At 40.1% G+C, this 21,370-nt stretch overlaps 1 protein-coding gene across 1 annotated transcript in view; it reads left to right on the top strand.

The window, feature by feature from the left end:
- bbs9 (Bardet-Biedl syndrome 9) overlaps window positions 1–21,370 on the top strand; it is a 170,151-nt gene that overhangs the window by 21,435 nt on the left and 127,346 nt on the right. The window contains exons 9-14 of the mRNA XM_013912433.1: window positions 3,068–3,197; window positions 5,860–5,878; window positions 5,954–6,041; window positions 7,031–7,107; window positions 7,219–7,272; window positions 7,381–7,483. Coding sequence (XP_013767887.1) covers window positions 3,068–3,197; window positions 5,860–5,878; window positions 5,954–6,041; window positions 7,031–7,107; window positions 7,219–7,272; window positions 7,381–7,483 — 471 coding nt within the window. The remainder of the gene's footprint in view (window positions 1–3,067; window positions 3,198–5,859; window positions 5,879–5,953; window positions 6,042–7,030; window positions 7,108–7,218; window positions 7,273–7,380; window positions 7,484–21,370) is intronic.

Raw genomic sequence — 21,370 nt, 5'->3', positions numbered from 1 at the left:
TCAATTGTACTCTTAATGAACGGCTGAATAAGATATCTGGCTCTTTAGCATTTAAATAGTCACTACGTATGATGGCAAATCTGTGTCTTACTTAATCTCTGGCTGCTGTCTGTTGCTAAATAACCAGCACACATGATTTTTTTTTCTTGTTTTTTTTTTTTTTTTTAATTTAAAAAAGTTGAAAACTGCTCTCTGCTGTGTTGTGCAAGTACATTCAAGTGCTGGTTTTGAATCTAAACAATGAAACTTCAATGAAGAATTCATTTTGTCATAATGAGTATGCAGCATATTGAAATCATAGGCGTTACTGTAGGTACACCCACGGTTACGTGTGTGTGTGTGTGTGTGTGTGTGTGTGTGTTTGTTAAACAGTAATGGGTTCCAGCTTTGAACACCTCTCCCTGACTTCACCTCTGATGGGGAGAAAAGAGAAAGAGGTGTACAGTGTGGTGATTATTAGCTGCATTTGAAAGGGCGTCACATCTGAGGCAAGAGGCTACTGCTTATCATGCACACAATGGACAGGATATGCTGTGGGTGGATGATAATTAGTTCTGTGTGTTAGCCTGGCTACAGATGTTGAATTGGTCTTAGAGAAGGAGGCGATGGAGGCCGACTCTGCTGTCATTTTTACTGAAAGCTTGCACCTGACTAAATGAATCGATTTTCTCCCCACACACACGTACTCACAAAGTTCCATTATTCAATAATTAGCAATTAGCGGCGCAATTGTATCAAATTGCAGCCTGATTGTGGTCATTTAGAATGAGTAATATGAGAACATACACAAAAAGAGGTGTGCATAAACACATTCTCACACACAGATGGTGAATTTATGAGTTTTAGTTCCATGCACAGTGGCCTATGATCTGCATGGTCACGCATCCATTATTTGGGTTGATGTTGTGGTTGCCTAAGAAACCAGTATGACTCAGAAACCCTTTGATTCAAGTGCATAAAATCGATCTGTATCCAGAAACCATTTTCATAGCTTTGTTTCTGTTTTAAACCATAGGTTTCCGATAAAACTTGTTAATTGGACAAGAGTGCTTCCAAAAGCACTTCAATAAAGTATTGCTCTCCTTGTTTCTGTCCCATTAAGTTGCACTGGCAGCTGGGGACAGCTGTGATTTTTATATTAAAATTGTTAAGAAGAAAAAGGGTATGCCTTACCTTCGTGGTTATCGATTGCTGCTTAACTGTCACTTTCAACCCTAAGCAACACGAATTATATTAATGTAGTTAGCAGTACAGTTCTGTGTATAACCTCCTGAAAATGCAGCCAAAACAACGTCAAAAGTGCTTCTGCCCACTTTAATTTATGCAACAATGTACTATAGATCCATTTTTTAAAGTGTATTACGTTTGATATAAAATACTCTGACTCTATGGAGGAAGGATCCAGAATGGAGGCTTCGTTGACTGACTGCAAAAGGTGGCCATGATATCTGTTTTCAATTTTACAATTAAAATATCTCAGCTTTCAAAGTTCCCTCCAATGTCTACTCTGAATATTATTTAGATTATTTAAATTACTCTTGGAAATTGTCTATAAACTCAATCCCCAATGTGTCATTTCAACAAAAGCAACTTTTATTGGGACATGATTGCTGTCAACAGTCAAAACCACATAAAAATTCCCACATGACTGAGGGATGATGACAATTCCCAGGAGCATGACTGCTGTTGCAGACTTCACTCTCAAAAACAAACAAAGTCCACTCTAGAGTTTATTTTTAACAGTGTGATATTTAGTGACAGTCTAACTGCTGGAGCTGCCACCCAACAAGCAGCAAGGGCTTCTTTTATTATGCAGGGCCATTCAGTGGATTTCTATAGTGTCTTCATAGTCTAGAGATTGGAGTAGATGAGGATAGGCAACAGTGCTCTCCTTAGCATTTCCTATTGCTTTCTTTCTGGCGCTCATCTTCACAGCTGCCTGCTCGACCAGTTCCCTCGCCCCCCCCAGTCTACCTCTTTTATGCTGTTTGTATCTTATTTTGTCATTTAACTTTATTGGCTTCATTGCTTATCTGAAGCCTTACAATCAAAGACCAGCTCCTGCATGATTTTAATGATTCCTACTTCTAGGAACATGATATTCTAGGATCATGATAACATGGGTGACAGATTCATTCAGATAGGATCATGATGTGGCACCTATGATGCGGAGGCCAGAATGGATGTGGGGAGAGATGTCAGGATAAGGAAAAGGAGAAAGAAAAGAATGGGATGTGGAGATATCAGTGGGCCAGGAGGGTAAAAAAAAAAACCTAGAAAGGAAGGAGAACGAAGAACACCGGTTGGAAATTTTTATAATATGGTTGTAATTATAAGGCTGATGTGGAGACGTAAGGTGTGTATTTTGCTTTAATGTGGCACCAACACACTCTGTCATTTCGACCCCTGCACTGTGCCACCCTGCTGACCGCTGTTACTATATTATAACTTACGTATTCCACTGTGTGAGTATGTGTACCAGTGTGTGTGTGTGTGTGTGTGTGAGTGTAAGTGAGGTGTGTTTGTTTTGCGTGTGGCCATCACCTCAGATCTCTCCTGGTGGTAACTGCGCCATTGGTGGGATTGGCTGGATGTGTGTGTGTGTGTGTGTGTGTGTGTGAGTGAAACATAAGTAGTAAAATGTAAGTAGTATTTATACTGAAGGTTTCAAGCCATGTGTCATGAAAGAAAGTGTATGTGGAACTTCAGTTGTATATACACCTATAAAAGGTTACCTTGTCTCAAAATGAAAAATCGAGATGACAAAATTTCTATATACAAACCAGACGTGAAAAGTGATTTTCTTTACTGTGGGAACTTCTTACAGGGCAATGCCACCCACCAGAGGAATTTATTACTACGCTGCATGGTAAAATTTGTGAATTGAAATTTGAGAATCTGACACAAAACTAGCGAATTAGTTTAGCTTTTCTCTAGCCTCTTTTTTTTTTTAGGTGATGGAGTCTGAACTTCTGAAAGCCAGTTTTATTTTATTTATTTTTAAAAATAAAATGCTGTGATATTTAAGGTCTGTTGTTTCTAATCTTCTTTTTGTGGTCGTGTTTAGTGACAGATGGCACTACAAACCTGTTGCTAGGTAATCACACCAACATGCTGCTGGTTTACCAGGATGTGACCTTGAAGTGGGCATCCCAGCTCTCCTTTATCCCCGTGGCTGTGCGTGTTGCCAACTTTTTGTGAGTATAACCTCCAGCAAATGAAGGAATCTGATGTTAGAATTTTCCTAGTTTAAAGATGACCATTCGAGGAATATAAAGATGAAGGATAGCTTAGGACAGCTCAGTGCATGTAGTGTACACAGCAGTGATTATGCATGTAAACAAACACACACCTATAGCAAATATAATGTTGTGTTTATCAGCTTGTGAAATCCAGTGTGTAAACTACTCGACAATGTCTTCCAGCTGGCCAATCAGAGCGTAGTGGGGAGGGGCCAGCTATAGGCAATCCTTTGTCTTTTTCCAAACAACTCCAATCAAAGCCCAATTTGATACAATTACAATGCAAAACACAAACACGGTTGAAAAATGATGTGGTTTTTGGTTGTGTGTGTGTGCCTGTGTGTTTTAGATGTGGGAGATAGTGTGTGTCTGGGTAGCTGTTTGGTTTAGTTTGAGGCTGTGTTGTTTTAAAGCATTTGATAATCATCGGGTGATTTAGTGTGTTGGTGGGACACCGTGCAGAGTGTGGGATAGGAACACACAAAACAAAACCAATACACACAAAAACAACATATGATCACTTCAGCAGCTCATTCTGGCTAGCTCTATTTGATAGCAGTGCTCCAGGAGTTCTTGTGTTTTGGAGGCAGTATTGCATTTTATTGCCAACCCCAAATTAAATATTCTCACCATTTTGGGATCCTTCAAGTTTAACATGGACCAAATCTGAATCAGAACTGTGAAGACTCAGAACCTGATATATATTTATGTTAAAACTGATCTGAGAGGACCGTTATTAAATAGAAGGTTAAGTTAATTCATAGAAATTGAATCCAGGCACCATCAGCAGTGTAACAGTTGTAACTTTGACACAAGCTACAATTGTTAAGATATCTCATGCATACTTGCTGTCACCTGTAATGATCATTTATGCAAATAGCCTCAAGAAGCATTTGTAGCACTCAAGAACTTTTAAAAAAGGGGGGAAATGAACCAGACAAAAGTTTACCTTCAGTTGCTCCGATGGCAGCTGAACCTATTGCTCGCTTTGATAAATATACTATGTGTTATTGTTGGTAGATAGTGCTCAGACTGGTTTCAGACTGGTGAACTTCCGCCTCTCTAAGATGCTCTTTTTATACAGTCATGTTACTGACTGGTTGCCAGTTAAGCTAATTAGTTTCAAAATGTTCTCCTTGGTACTACTAACTTTTCCAGCCCTTTTTCGCCTCTGGCCCGCTTTGCTATGACATGTTGCTACCATCACATTACATCTTAAAACCATACACTTCTCATTATAAAAAATGTTTTTATATATTCTGTTGCGAATGAAATATGGGTTTATGAGATTTGCACTTCATTGCATTCTGTTTTTATTTACATTTTATAGACCTTCTTTGGAACTAGTGTTGTACACTACTACAATATTTTGAGAAATATTTTCAAACCTGGCAGCACGGTGGCATGGTGGTTAGCACTGTTGCCGCACAGCAAGAAGGTCCTGAGTTCAATTCCACCATCAGGCCGGGGTCTTTCTGTGTGGAGTTTGCAGGTTCTCCCCGTGTTTGTGTGGGTTCCCTCCGGGTACTCCGGCTTCCTCCCACCGTCCAAAGACATGCAGCTTGTGGGGATAGGTTAATTGGATAATCCAAATTGTCACTAGGTGTGAATGTGCGAGTGAATGTGAGCGCGAATGGTTGTCTGTCCCTGTGTGTTGGCCCTGCGACAGACTGGCGACCTGTCCAGGGTGTACCCTGCCTCTCGCCCTGTGACAGCTGGGATAGGCTCCAGCGCCCCCCGCGACCCTGAAAAGGATAAGCGGAAGCGAATGGATGGATGGATGGATTTTCAAACCTTGATTTGTGCAAGGTAATAAGACACTGGAACGAAAAGTGTACACAGTGCCACATTTTTTATTACTTTTTTTAAAAGATTGAAATAAATTCTGGCAACATAGTTTTGTATTGTCACATATCTTGTATGTATGTATTACCTAACACTGCTGGTAGATTATGTGAGTTCCTTTAGTTGATGCGTACGCAACAATCTTTCTCTCAGTTGAACTTTGAGCTATTATTCAGCATGGTCTGTGTGTGTGTGTCTGTGGGCTTTAAATAAATGTGAGAACCATCACTTTTATGAATGCGTTTCTGTAGCATTTGGTCATGGCTCTATGAATATAAATTTTTCTGTGTACGTGTGTGCCCGTGCGTGTGCGTGACAGTGTTTCCGCAGCAGTAAAGTGAAAGTTTTATGCCCCCTCAGACGCCCTCCTGTGCAGGTGTGGAGCCGGCTGCTGCTCTTGACCTGAACCCCCTCATGTGTGGGTCTGAGTGTATGTGTTATCGTCTCACTGGACTGGAACAGAAAACACACACATACACACACACACAACACATCTGCAACCAGTTAGCACACACACAGTTAAAACACATTATTGCATCACTCAGCATTTCTTCATGCTCTCCCTCGTTTAATCTGGTTTCATATTATAAATTAGTTCTGAACTTTATATTCAGCTTTTTCTAAAAGGATTAAATAAGCATTTAGCTTACTTGTTTTAAAGGAGCAAATAACTAATTTTGAACTACAGTAGACCTTTTTGGCAGATGTTCTTGACTAACGACCAATAGCACACTAGGAAAAAGTTAACTTTCCTCTTCTCTGCTCTTCTCAGGGATGTGAAGGGAGTCGTGGTCAGTCTAAGTTCAGATGGTCAACTTCTGTGCTCTTACATGGGTACAGATCCCTCTTTCTTTTCAACTCCGAAGGTGGATGCCAGGGAGGCTGACTATGAGCAGGTGGAAGCTGAGATGAAGAAACTGCAGAAATTCATCCGAGAAGCCACCAGGACTCAGGGTAGGAGACTGCTGGAAGCATAATACACATTTTCTAATTATCATAAAACCAAAATATGCCCTTAAGAGGCAACTTTTGATCCTTCTTGTCTGATCCTAGGTTTATCTAATCATATTGTCATTCTTAAGTGACTCTTTCTTTGAATCAATTGACTGTCTACATTCACTTTAAAGTTGGTAACATTTCCCATTGGAGTATCTGAGCAGCAAGTATCTGATATTTTTACTCCTTAAGGTGACCTTTTATGTCCATTTTTAGCTCCATATTTGAAATCCTGGACTCTGCTAGGGTGGCTTTGCTTGATTTACAGTTCAAAATGATTCACAGTTCCTTTTTTTTTTAAATCTTAGACTAAGATCTGGTCCAGTCGCTAAGAATAATTTTTTTTTTTACTGAAAAAATCCACCTTAGTTTCACTTGATATTTGTCACCTGGTTGTCAACACCCCACCTGCAGTGCATCCATACCTCACCAGTTGGGTTTGCCCCACAGTTCGACAACCACTGGTTTAAGCTAACTGCCTTCTGAATGGGAAACAGAAGCCTTGGAAAGAGGTGGGAGGGGCTGCTGTGCTCATAGCCAGGTCTGTGTAAAAGAGTGAGAGAGTATGAAATGACCATAATTAAGAAATTACCTTTTTTGACATCTAACAGGTCCAGGAGGTTTAGAGCAGTCTGAGGCTTCTGGCTCTTGTACATACACTGACCTCATTATTTGAGACTGGCCATGTTTAATATGAGCATCAATGACTGTAACAGTGTGTGTGTGTGTATATATAAAATAAATTTAAGACTGCCACACAAGGTTTAATTTAAACTGCCTTTAACAACAAGTCAATGTGAATTTTATCTTTTGTCCTCTCTGTATGCTGGTTGATTTGTTTGCAAACTGACCAAGTATCATGCCTTCTTTCAAAATGTGGTGAAATGCTATATTGACTAATAAACACATCGGTTCAGTGTTTTGAGATTAAACTGTTGGTATTTCAGACATTTTGCCCAAAACCGATAGTGAGGATGACCTGTGCATTACTACCACTGTTTCCTCCAGCATGGACAACCCATCGGTAAACAAACACAAAACACACATAAAAAAACAAATTCACATTCGCACATTTAGATGCATATGTAATAATAAACATAGAAAGTCATATTTCCCTTTTAATATCTGTCCATAGCAAGCCCTGATCCACGATATCAATGGTCTGCCTGTCCCCTCGGTGACCGTACAGGTGAACCTTTAAAATCATTGTTTCTTCTCTCACTTTGTGTGTCAGAATTCTATCTGCCCTTTACCAGTATCCTGTCTACATCTAACATCATCATTTTTTTTTTTTCAGGTGAAGGTGAAAGCCAGTAGTGTGGTGAAGTCATCTAAGCTGAGCATTGGTGTCCAGCCTCCTCTGACAGTTACTCAGGAGCAGTTTGTCCTTGAGGCCATGGGTCAGTTAATTGTAGCTGTAGTCTTTATATGCGAGTTATGATTGGGCGTCTGTCTATGTGTATGCCTGTAAAACCTTTTCTTCTTCTTTTTCCTATTGTTGGTTCCAATTATCTGACATTCTGATCTGTTTCTGGGATTTCTGCCTTTGTCCATGTTTTTCCACTGGAGACAGTGGCATTGACAAATAGACAGGTTTAGCTAAAGGTGGTAGATTTGAAAATCCAAAGGTTTTCATTGGGAATGACCAAAATGGACAGATTAAGAATGATCATGTCAGAAGGGCAGTTCAGGTTGGGTGCTTGAAATGCTTGAAAATGCTTGAAAATTGTGTGAAAGTAACTTTTTCTAATTTGTGTGAACTAGTTCCTTTAAATCATGATTGTCCTGATGGAAAACTTGTGAAACAGAATGCCAGCAGTAAAGAAAAACCATATTACAGAAAGGAATACATGTTTAATAGCAAATCTGACATATAACCTTTAGCAGTAATTAGTACCTTTTTCTTCTTGAGGAGACGTGCAGTGTTGGCGAAATGCACAAAATTAAAGAAGTGCCAAGGAAAGAATGTAAGGGTGTATCGTAGGGGAATACAATGACTGCATTTTTATGGAAAATCTAAGCAGCTGGTTTGGTGTATGATCTTTCATCATCCAGTGTCATCAATCACTTTTTGTTCTTTTGCAGCCTCAGTCCATCTCTGAATCATTTGAGGGCACACACACACACACACACACACACACACACACACACACACACACACACACACACACACACACACACACACACACAAATTTTATCCAATCCTCCTCCTTTTACAGATGAATGTGTTGGCCTCGACTGGGTGAGAGGTGTGTGTTTATTTTCTCAGCTCTTATCAGTCAGTTTTAGTCTTATGTGTTCTCTAGTCTAGCTGCTGGCCACTGAGCCTAGACAGCGGTAACTTTGAAATGAATTGCCCAGACACTGCACACACATAGCCTACTAACCCCAAACAGTGATATCTTCTGTCGGCTCATTAAAAGAACATTATTCATCCTGTAATACAATGTTCATCCATCCATCCGCTTTGAGCTGTCTGTATTGTCCTCTGTTTTGTTATGTTAGATTTTTTTAACATGTACTCTCTGTGTGCATAATGTAAAGCAGTTGGAGGGAGTTTTTTTTATCAGAACGTCCTTATAGTGCGATGAGAACATACTTTTTAAAAATGTGTGGGCCTATTGGGAGTTAAACCTCTAACCCTGTTGGTGTCGGTGCTTTGTGCTGCCTGTTAGTCTACATATGGAGTGGGACTCTTAATCGTAGCAGTGTTCAGTCACGCCTACAGATTGCTAGTAGTTTGAACCAGTGGTTTCTTCTGCTGCATTTATGTATCTGTTTAATTTTCCTTTAAGCGGTTTAATTATAAGCTTCCCAAGACAATAAAAACAATACAAGTGAGTAATAAGTTTCTTACTATTAGTAGGAGTCGGATCAGTAGGAGTTTGTGCAACTGTTTTTTTTTTCTCAGGCTAGATGTTTCTTTATAAACCAACAACCACAAGAAAGGCCAGTCTTTCATCCTCGCTGTTCTTGTCACTCTCTTCTGTGGTATCGAGATCATATTTCTAAGTAGCTGCATATGAGCATCTGTCCAGATTCTTGCTATTGTGGTTACACAAAGCTTTCCAAGCATTTAGATGTTATTTGTCTTCATGCCACCCAGAGTCTTTTTGTGTTATGGCTCTTTTAGACTGTCCACCAGAGTTTTAAAAATTTGTCACTTTTCAAAAACACAGAACATCAGAATATGTCTTCACGCTAAGACAGCTTAGGAAAAATCTTTTAAAATCTGCTATCAGACTCAAAATTGGACTCCATTCCACATACAAAAGTGCTGTCCATATTTTGCATTTAGCAATCTGCAACTGAGTGAAGAATAAAGTCAGGAGTGACATTATTATAGCATGGACCCAGTAATTTCCTGCTGTAAATGGTGCTAAAATGAGCATTGTTGTCAATGGAATCAAAGTCTAAGTCATTTAAATAATGAGAAGCATCTTTCTTGTTTTTTTTTATTTTTTAAAAAGCACAGAAAAAAAGCCATGATTCATTGATATGACGCAGATGGCATGCAGTATCAACACGGATGGTGTGTCTCTGAAGAATTCTTGTGTGTGAAAACAAACTTTTAGGAACGAATTCTGTAACTGACTCGTGTGCCAAATTTAACAACACCCAAAATGCAGCCTTCAATAAGCTGCTCCAAACAAAAAAGCAGCTTTATCATGGCACTTTTATCTCATTCCAGAAAGGTAACTGAGGTTATTGCCTCACTTTGTAGCTTGGTTAGTTGGCATTTTGCAGTTTAAAGTTTTGTACAAACAAAACACTGTCAAGTTGTCTTGTGATTTACAGAACTGTCCCTGTGAGGGTGTAAATCTCACTAGAGATGTGGTCATATGTCAAATGACGCACAACAGGTTGTGCAAGTTATTGTGGATGGTGTTGGCTGTCATTTTCCGAACCTATGCACACAGGCACAGAAGCTGGTTTATTTCCAGAACATGGTTCTTTTTAACTTTAAGACTGGTCTCGGCTTTTGCCGAAACAGTCATCCATCACAGAGGAGTATTCCCCGAGTTTTTTGAGAAGGACCAGAATGGACTGTGAATTTATGATTTCAAGATGTGAACAGTATTCTCAGGCGGTTTGAACACCATCCATTTATTCTGAGCTCTGACTCAAAGTGACCACTGGTTTACCATGATTCATAAAGTGTCATGCAGAAATGTAATGCATTTTACCACAGGCATTCTTATCTCTACATATACTACACATGACCCATCCAGCTGTTAATGAAACCATGATGCACTTTTTGAACAACAGTTTCTATTAAATTCTTGTGTCAGCGTTCATTAATATTGATCCCTTTTCATATGTCTTGTATTTCATAATATTTGCCATATTTTATGCTGCACGTTTATTTCCGCCTTTTTCTATTTTTCTATCAGTTTTAATCCAGACTTTCTCCATATGTATATTTTTACCACTAATGCTACAGTGCTAGAAGTGTATATTATGTATGTCAGCAGTATCCTCATTTGGAAATCTCCAATCATTAATTAATTATTTTTTCACATTTTTTTTACTGCTCCATCCTAACTTATTCAAGATGCAGTTCGAGAAAATAACATGTATATAAGATTCCAGGTGGACCACATTTGCTCAATTCTCACCAGCCACTTTTGTACACCTATTTTACTGCTTGTTAACACAAATATTTAGTCAGCCAATCACATGAGAGCAACTTAATATACTGAGGAATGTAGACCTGTTGAGGTTTAAACCAAGTATCAGAATTGGGAAGAAAGTTGGATTAAGGAGCTTTGGATGTAACACGTTTGCTGGTGACAGATGGGCTGGTCTCAGTATTTCACAAACTTCTTGGATTTTCCTGCACAACCATCTCCAGGGTTTAAAGAGGATGTTCTAAAAAGAGAAAATATCCAGTGAGAATCACTTCTCTGCACAGAAATACAGAGATGGGAATGGCCAGTCATCTTCGGAACTGACAGGAAGGCAGCACTAATTTAAAAAAAAAACTTTCAGTGCAACCGAGATATGCTAAAGAGCATCTCTGAATGCACAACATGTTAAAGCAGATAGACTGCAGCAGCAGAAGACCACACCAGTTGCCTATTTTGTCAGGTAAGAACAGAAAACTGAGGCTACGGTTCACATAGGGTCACCAAAACTGAACATAAGAAGATTGGAAAAACATTGCGTAGTCCAGTTGCGGTTTCTGCTATGTACTTTAATGGTCGGGTCGGGTCAGAATTTGGTGTAAGCAACATGGATTGATCCCGCCTTGCATCAATGGTTTTCTGGTGGTTTGTGCAACATTTTCTTGTCACCCTTTGGCACCCTGAACATTGTTTAAGTACCACAGCCTACCTGAGTATTGTTGCTGACTGAAATATGCCATATTCCATAGTTTCTTTACATTAGAGGACTTTTCTTGTGTTAATAACTCTTTTAGACATTCTGCTTGTCATGGTTCTGGGTCATTTGACATAGCATTTTGAGTTTCATGTGTTTTTTGTGTCATTTTGTATTATATTATGATTTAGGTTCATTTAGTAGTCTTGAATTTATTCCATTTTTTGAGTTTCTTATGTTTCCTGTTTGGTTCCTTTCCTCTCAGGTTCCTCTTGTGTCTTTGTCCTGTGTCCTTCTTGTTTCCCTTTTCTGTTCCCATGTTCCCCTCCATGTGTTCATCCCATGGCTCTCCTGTCTGTCATGTTTATCCATGTTTTACCAGCCTGCCATGTGTCCCCCTCTTGCTCTCTTGTCCCCCCTCACACCCTCTCTCTTCCTCTCTCTTGTGTCCCCTCACTCGTCTGCCTTTCCTCCACTCCTGTGATAAAATCGTCCCGTGCCGCGATCTCCCTCACGGCTGTGTGTTTCTCCGTGCATTCAGTTCCCAAGTTTCTCCTGGTTTAGTTTGTATTATCCCCGTCCAGCACTGCTTGAATCAAGTTTAAATCAACACACATTTTTTAAAACAGTTTTGAGTTTTTACATTTAGTACATTTTCTTGTTAGTATTTTTGATTAAATTTAATTTTAAATGATTTGTGAATGACTACATTTCTGTTTTTAATTTTTAACTTATTTGGAAACAAGGTTGTGCAATGAACCACATAATCAGTGGCTGACTTTTACAAGATGGTTTTAGACCCTTTGATTGGACCGGTCAACATATTGCTGCAATTGAATAACACACTGCAAGTATGCAAAGGTCATGAACGACTTCTTATTTAAAGCTTCCCAAGTCGTGAATTAACAAACTAAAAGCTTAAGAATAAGTTGGTTGGATAAATACTTCCATGTCTGAACAGACAATAAAATGTTTGCCCCCCCAAAACATCCAACAAAATCAAAGCAACTTTATTGGACATGAAGCCAAAACAGCTTTAAAAACATCCAGGCTCATCTGGATGGTTTGCTTGTTCTGTTTTTTTCTTCTTGGCAGCTGTTTTGAAGTTTTCACCGTTTATATGGAAGATCAGAAGCTCTGACTCACTGCACTGTCACGTTTACACCACTAAAGAGATGCTTTGTTTACATGAGTTTAGGTAGCGGTCAGACGGGTCAGATTCAGAAGCCTGCAGTCAAGCACATAGGCACACATACTGTCACAGACCTCATTTCAGCACTCACACATGCATAACCATGGATGCATGCACGTGCCACACAGTGCACTGTTCAAATATAGACACACACACACAATCAAAGTAAAGTAGCTGTGTGTGTGTTTATGTCACGCTCTTTTGTTTTCCTGCACACAGAAATCTGGCGCTGGCTTTCAGTAGTCATTCAGCAGTTCTCTGCTGCGAAACATGAGAGGTACTACACACACACAAACACATTGCATACAATCGTGTTTCCATAGCTGCAGAGGACATTACATGACTTACATTACACTTCCTGGAGTCTTACCCTAACCCTAACCATCACCACTGCTTGCTTATGTACACACAGTGTATATATATATATATATACACTTTGTGTCATTCTTTTTCCTTTCTTAACTCCCTTCTCTGCCTCTCGCTGGCCTGCTCTGGGCCAGCCTGGCGTGTATCAGGACTGCAAGAGCTGAACCACTTCTGCTGACCCTCAGTGGTCAGATTTGGCCCTAAGGCGAGTGCTTTACATTGGTTAAAGTCCTGAAAATAAGGAAAAATAGATTAATGGAAGCTTTGTGAGTTGTAATGAATACCAGGACATGACTTAAAGGAGCTGGATCCCAGTCACATAGCCAGAGTTTACTCTGTGATTTGTCCAGAAAATTGCACCCTGCTTTATGGATTGCAGGGGAAGTGGCTGCTGAGCTGTAGATGGAATAGCGCCTGGTGTAAACAGTGCACCATGTACACAGAAATAAATCATTTTGACTATCACTGTTAAAAATACAATGCTGTAAAAAATACTTTCTATTACCCGGAAATGTTTAATTAATTTTACTGCTTTATTGTTGAGGTACAAACAGGTAGCTTTGAGTTAGACTTTTGGACTTAATGCACCCAAGTTGGGGCTTTTTTTTCAGTTTTTTTTTTTTTTTCAGCTCTTTAAATTGGTCTCCTGTTTTTAAAAGCGTTTACCAGTTGGAATAAAAATAGCTGTGGCAGTCAGAGCTTTGTTGCTGAGATTAATAAATGCCATGTCATCTTCCCATGCCAGAAGCAGAAACAAATAACCACAGAAACAGCAAGTTTGGATGAGACTGGTGCAGCAATAAAGGTTGCTGTAGCTGAATTTCAGAAATAACGACTCTTAAATCCCATTTCTAAATCTGCTGTCATGATATACATTAACCGTTCCCATCAACTGCTGACAATCCCTTGTTAACGGGACAGATGTGTCACTTGGTTTTGATTTGTTGGGATAAAATAAAAACAAAATGTACAGATGCCCTTAAAGTAAAAAAAACTGTTTTCCTCCAATGAGGATGTCCTGACTTTACTGCAAAAATGAAGCCAATTTTAAGGAGCAAAGGTTTTCGTAATGGTCATCATTCAACTAAAAACTGAAAAACTGATCTAAGATGAGCACGTGTAGTTCCAGTCTATTTTATTTAGTGTTTTAGCAACTACATCTAGAACTTTAGAGAACTTTATTTCTCAGTTATGTACAGTACAAGTCCCCTGCTTCTCTTTTTTCTCTTGTTCTTTTCATGACTCATTTTGACCATTTTTGCATCAAAGAAACAAAGCCAGAGGGAAAAACAGCTACAAATACAAGTGACGAAGGAGCAGGTGTTATAAGAAAATGTGGCTGCAATTTTGAGGAACACTAGCAACACTAAAAACAATAACAGTGTTAGGGACGACACCTCGCGTGTCTGCCTTTCATCACTTTTCTTTTTTTGTGTCCTCCTTTATTATTTCCCTACAGTGCAACATGCAAGGTTTGTCTTTGCTCAGATGTAAACATGCAAACATCGCATGCACTTTCTCAAATCTTTGGCATACGGGATTCGTCTCCGTGGAAACAGTATGTTGTTTTTTTTTCCTGTTACAGCTGTTGCGTATCTGTTTGTGTGCTAGCTGCCGCCCCATGTGTCTTTGATTCTCTAGCTCAGTTTGCGTCCACGCTTGTTTGCAAGAGTGTGTGTTCACTGTAAGTGCAAGTGTCAACACAAGTTTATTTCCAAACTTTTTTGCTGAGATTTGTCACACAGTGCTTTACTGCAAATAAAGAACGACCAGTGGTGATGCATGTGTGCGTGCGCGCGCACAAACAAACATGCATGAGGACCGGTTGTGCAAAGAGGAGGGGAGGTAGCGCCTTCTGACTTTTATTGTTATTCCAGTTTTTATTCGTCTCAGATGGCGACTCAATCCCCTGTTCACCACACACTGCCTCCTTTGTTCTCACTCTCGCCTTCCTACTCTCGCTCTCTCCCTTCTCTCTCTACCTTTCCATCTTTTCCTTTCTTTCCTCCTCTCTTTCATTTGTCATTTTGCCCTTTAGTGACTTTAAATGCCGTCTTCCTCCTGTTATTCCGGTTTACTTCCCCCTGTTTTCCGTAATCCCTTTCATTATTGTTCATTGTCTTTTCTCTGTAGTCGACTGTATGCAATAATATGCAGATAATATCATATTTTTTTATAATTTGACTCACTCTTAGGCTGTAGCTATTTTCATTTTAAAGTCAATGTCAAATGGCAAAGGAGTGATGAGATGGCTTTTATCAGCTGGAGCATGCAATTAGCTGGACTGCAATTAGAGTGACAACTAAACATTTAAGTATGCATAATACGTAACTTGTTATTGAAGTTGTGTGCAATAACAATAATATACACAAACATATTTGCAGTTAAGGTAAATTTATACAACTCTTATACAATCAAAACCTTTGGAGCTAATCTTTCTGTTTAGAGAGAATGTGTTTTTGTGTGGTTAGCGTGGAACACAGTATTAAAGTAGAGAAGAAGTTCAACATTTTCATCTAACTTAAATTAAACACACGCCAACTTTGTAGTTTAATAGTTTGGCATTGATTGTGTGTATTTTATTTGAAATCATTAATTATCAATGTGTTTTAGTTGTTTTGATGGTCTAATGCAGTCTTTGTACACCCGCACACTTCCTTTTTCTGTAGCTGTTACTTTTACAACTGCTTACAGTTATTTCAGCTGCTGTTCTTTAGGGTTCAGTTGGGATGCATCCATAGATCAGCGCTTGTCTTTGTGAGGTATGTTTCTTGTGAAACTCACACGTGTTGACTTTTGCAAATTAGGAACAGTCAAATTACATTAAATTGATTTTTATCACCGTACATGTTCATGTGCAGTTTATTTTTTCAAGTGCAGTAAATCAGTCAATTCTAATATGATGCATTTGTATTTATATGCTATCATATTTTATTTTTTTAATACCATTAAATGGATATTCACCATTGCCGGTCTATTCCGGCTGATCCACCTTTTTATCTAAGCAGTTCAAGTTGCTTGAGTCTGCCTGCTGATACAGAAACAAATACACTCAAAAACCTGTTAGTCTCAGCTGCTGCTGGTCTTTTAAATGTCTCTGAATTTGCAAATAATCTTCTTGATCCTTCGCAGCACCACGGTGCTGCAGTGATTAGCACCGTTGCTATAGAGCAAAAAAGTTTTGGGTTTGAACCTATTGGTCTGCTGGGCTTTTTTTATGTGGCGACTACATGTTGTCCCTGTAATGTACCTGAGTGGGTTTTCCCCTGGTTCTCTGGCTTCCTCTTACAGTCCAAAGACACTAATTTGTAATTCTGAATTAGCAGTAAGTAATGTTATGACCTTGAATAGTTATGTCTTTTTGTGTTTCACCGTAATGAACTGGCAACCCAGTCAGGGTGGATCCCGCTTCTCACCCTGTGCCAGGTGGGGTAGGCTCTGGCCCATCTTTGAACCTAATCATACAAATGATTAAGAAATGGATACATAAAGAGGTTTTCACTATGTTTTTGTCTTCATCCATATTAGATCATTTGCACACATGTTGCAACAGAGTCATCCTCGTTATCAAAGCCTATGTTATTGTGCTTTAATCTAAAGAAGCGAATTCTTCTATGAGTACAATTTTTGTATCTCTGAGTGGACATTAGGTTAAGTGGACAGACCCAACATAGTAATGTGACCTAATCCTGACCTGAATAGGTCAAAGGTCAATGTTTAACACCACACTGATGGTGTTTTCTGCTACAGAGTGACATCTGTGACTCCACACTCATACTTGCACTCAAGCCAGGTATCCCTCAGATTTGAATATCAGTATTTTGTTTTTATATTATTTCTCAGTGGAAATCAAAATGCAGTTAAATATACACACCTTTTTCCCATCTGCTTGTGTGGCATAGAGCTCATCTCCACCCTCTTGACTTCTGACCTCTTGTTCTAAAGTCAGTGGTCAGTTTAACCTAATCTGTCAAGTGTTATAACCTGAACCCTGATAGCTACAGCACTACAGCGCCCTTTGAACCTAGAATGAACTCCCACATGTAAGCTCACATAATTAAAGCAAAACAGAGATCAAGTCTTTTTTTTTTTTTTTTAGTGAAAGAATGAGTGGGAGGAAGATGGGTGGAGAATACACAGTGAAAAAGTGACAAAAAGAAAACAGTCAGTGAGGGTGAAATAAGAGGTGAAGAAAGGTCCAGAAAGAAGCGGGTTAAAACGAGGGCAGAGCAGGAAAGGTGGTAAAGTGGGGGATTTTAGTCTGCTTTGTCAACTCTTTTTGTTGGCAACACTGATAATGGTTTAATGGGCCTGAGAACACTTGAACCAGTCTAAAGCCTCTGACTGGGTTGGTCTTTGGGGTCACACAGACACGTTACCTGATGCTCACAGGTTTGACGCCCACAACCTGTCCAGATGTGCCTGAATATATAACGACAAACTGAAGTGAGAAAAAGAAAACTGAGAGAAAGAAAGGAGAGGAAAAAAAGCAAAGAAGAGGGATTACTTTGTGTCTTTTTGGTCTTGTTTGTTAGTCTAAATGGGCCTGGGAACACTTAACGCACTTAAACCAGTCTGACCAGTGTGACCTCCAGGGCACAGGGGTTAAAAGCCTTCTGCTGACAGACAGAATGACAGGGAGGGAGGGGCCAAGGGAAGTGAAAAGAAAGCTAGAGAGAATGGTAACACACTGAGGTGGAGGAAAGCCTCGTAGTAACAAGGATGTGAAAGACACAAATAAGGGAAGAGAATAAAAGTAAAGCTAGAGGAGACTTTATTAGAGCCTGATGGCATTACTGTTTCATCTGCAATCCTTATTTAATCATATTGTCTGTAAAATCCTCAGCATGGTCATTGTTTCATTCCAGACAATTTACTTGTAATTCTCCTCATTGTAGGGTGAATACAAGACTCTATGTGTGTACACTCACATGCCTGCCAGTTGTGAGCGTGTGATCTTGTCTGCACAGATTTGGGCACCAATCCATTACATAATCCAGCAAAAAGTATAACAGTCACTCAGCTGTGGAGTCCACATCTATCCGAACCTCCGTCTGTTCCTAGCCAAACTTTTGCTCAACTACCTTGCCCAGTTTAGTCTGAAATTTACATTTTACAGTGCTGACATTTATGAAAATTAATATGTTGCTACAAACTTTTTATTTACTCAACACATAAGCACTTGATCATCAGAAAAAACCCATAAAGTGAAGTCCTTCTTCAAAAAGTATAGAAATATATAAGAATGTATGAAGAAATATAAATATATATATACAATAACAGCAGCTGTACAAGTATTAAATGGAAATGAAGAAATATAATGTCCAGTGTTGTGCAATCCACCTTTGTAAGTGTCTTGTGCAGTGCAAATATGCTTAAAGTGATTTAGTGATGAAGTGATTCGATTAGATGACCACGCATCTAATTGAATTAATGTAAACAAAGTCCAGAATGTCCAGTGTGTGTGTAATAACCATATGTGTGTGTCAGTACTGTGTGGTGGTGTGATTGAGAGACCGTATCGCCTGCGGGAAGAAGCTCCTCCTCAGTCTCTCTGTGTTGGTCTTCAGGGAGCGGAATCGCTTTCCTGACCTCAACAGAGAGAACAGTCCGTTGTTGGGATGGCTGAGGTCCTTCACGATCTTCCTGGCCTTGGTCCAGCACCGCCTGCTGTAGATTGAATGCAGGTCAGGGAGCTCGGAGCGGATGGTGCGCTCAGCTGACCGCACAACCCTCTGTAGAGCTCGTCTGTCCTGCATGGTGCTGTTCCTGAACCAGGTTGAGATGTTTCCCGTCAGGATGCTCTCTATGGTGCACGAGTAAAAGTTCCTGAGAACCTTGGAGGGCAGTTGGAAGTCTCTCAAGCGTCTGAGGTGGTAGAGACGCTGTCGGGCCTTTTTCACCACGGTGTTGATGTGACAGGACCATGACAGGTCCTGCGTGATGTGAACTCCGAGGTATTTGAAGCTGTCCACTCTCTCCACTGGGCACTCGTTGATGACGGGGGTCTGGTAGTTCCTCTCCTGCTTAGTGCTGAAGTCCACTATCGTCAGCAAACTTAATGATGGTGGTGGAGCTGGTAGTGGCCACACAGTCATATGTGTATAAAGAGTACAGCAGGGGGCTCAGAACACACCCCTGGGGGGCTCCAGTGCTGAGAGTGATGGAGGCTGAGACATGTCCGCCCATCCTTACTGCCTGTGGTCTGCCTGTTAGGAAGTTGGAGATCCACTGACACATAGGTGAGCTGAGTCCCAGGTGCTCCAGTTTGGTGGTGAGTGTGGAGGGAATTATGGTATTAAATGCAGAGCTGTAGTCGATGAAGAGCATTTTAACATAATTCCCCCTTCTAGTGTCCAAGTGAGTAAGTGATGTGTGGAGGAGATGAGAGATGGCATCGTCTGTGGAATGATTTGGACGGTAAGCGAACTGTAGTGGGTCCAGTGTGTCTGGTAGTGAAGAAATGATGAAGTCTCTTACCAGGCGTTCAAAGCACTTCATCACTGCTGAGGTGAGGGCTACAGGGCGATAGTCATTGAGAGAAGCAGGGTGGGGTTTCTTCGGGACAGGAACAATGATGGACTCCTTGAAGCATGTGGGGATCACCGACTTTTAGGTCACAACTGTAATAACACAACAGAAAAGAATAGTTCAACATTTTCAAGTGTTATGTGTGTTAAAATGTGTGATAAGTTCTTCAACTTCCAGCCTATAAAAACCACACAATCTTAGGTTTTTGATTCTGTGTTCAAGTTTTATATTTAATATACAGGCATGAGTGGTACCAGCTGTCCAATCTCTTACTCAGCTCAATAAGCCCATTCTGCACAATGTAGCCTTCAAGGGATCTTTGTCTTACTGGTGATTTTTAGTTTTTACACTTATCGTTAGTGTCACCACTGATATTAAAAATCCCCAAAGTGGCTGGGGTCTAGGTGTTACACAGAAAAGATGAAAAGGTCGAACAGAAGATCCATTTCTCAGAAGAGGCTGAGATGGGAGGAGCGCGGGGGAAAAAAGGAGATGGATGCTTGGTGGGAGAAGTGAAGAGAGCAGTGTGGGAGAAGGATGAGATCAGCTGAGAGAGGAGGTCATGCTGTCAGTACATCTGAAGAGTGCGGAGAAAGTGTCTCTCTCTGCTTTTTATCGTTTATCTTCTCTTCTGTCAGTCGGCGAGTGGGTGTCGTCGTCTCGCCTTTCATCTCCTCTCATCCATCTCGCTCCCTCCTTCTCTGTCTATCCTCAGCTGGAGCGGTCTCGTTTCGCTTACGGCTGCGTGTGCGCACACCTGCTAAACGTGGTCAATGAGAGTTTATACAGTTCTGAGTTATATTTTGAAACACACATTGACATAGTCTCAAACTTTTGGCACAACGTCTCCTCGCCGTCATTCATTACCTGCAGGATGCCTGTAAGTTGCGCTTCCATTAGGACACATACACACATACTTGGGATTCAGTCACCTGTAACGGAGTGAGCTCAGAAACATCACGGCCCATTACACCATCTCACCGCCCTGTGTGTGCATATATATGTGTGTGTGTGTGTGTTCTGCTGCATGGAGCCATTAGCTGTAATGTATCCTTTCCTCTCCATCTATATTTGAGCCCTGCTTTTTCTCTCCAGCTTATTTGCGCTCTCTGCCTTTGCTTTTTTTTTTTTCCTTTATCTTGCTCTCTCTGGATTTAGGGTATTCAAAAGGAAGCTACAAGTCATCACCTCTGCCTCATGCTTATATAATTAGTTTGTGTTGTGTGTATGTATGTGCTCACAGTTTTAAAAAATCTGGTTAATAATATAAGTCACCTTCCATGGTGAGGTTCAAACTGCGTGTGTGTGTGTGTGTGTGTGTGTGTGTATTCACATTAAAGGGTCTGGTTTGTATTAACCGTACTCCGTGCTATTCTGTACGTATCTTGAAAAAGCTGACACTTACACTTTGTGTGTGCGTTTCATTGACTACCCCGTTTCCTCATTCATCATTCAATGTCTTTCTTTTAAAGAGTGCTGGAATAAAATCGGTACTTCTGTTCCAAAAGTAAGAAAGTTTTACTCAAAATTACATTGACATTTGTAATAACACAAATTAGCTGAAGGGAAACTCCAGTGAGTTATTACGGCACTTTCATAGCAAATTGTGTGAGACTCAAAATTGAAGCAGAAAGGTCAAGATATTTAAACTTTTTGTCCACGGTGCGGCTCAAGGTACAGTGTATCCAGTATTTACTTCTGAAGCGCCTTTTCATTAGATTACATCCTTGCTAAGGAATAATATTAGCGCTCAAGCCAGAATCAAAGTAACAAAGATAATATTATTAGGATTATTGTTTAAACCTTTTTAGATGTACAGAAAATCGTGGACTATTCTCACACTTTCTGTGATTATAGGGACTAAATGCATAAATAG

Source organism: Pundamilia nyererei, unplaced genomic scaffold (assembly GCF_000239375.1).
Source record: "Pundamilia nyererei isolate P.nyererei 1_Seehausen unplaced genomic scaffold, PunNye1.0 scaffold00090, whole genome shotgun sequence".
Taxonomy (NCBI): domain Eukaryota; kingdom Metazoa; phylum Chordata; class Actinopteri; order Cichliformes; family Cichlidae; genus Pundamilia; species Pundamilia nyererei.
Note: the sequence above shows the minus strand (reverse complement) of the source record. Positions and strands in the feature narration are given on the sequence as shown.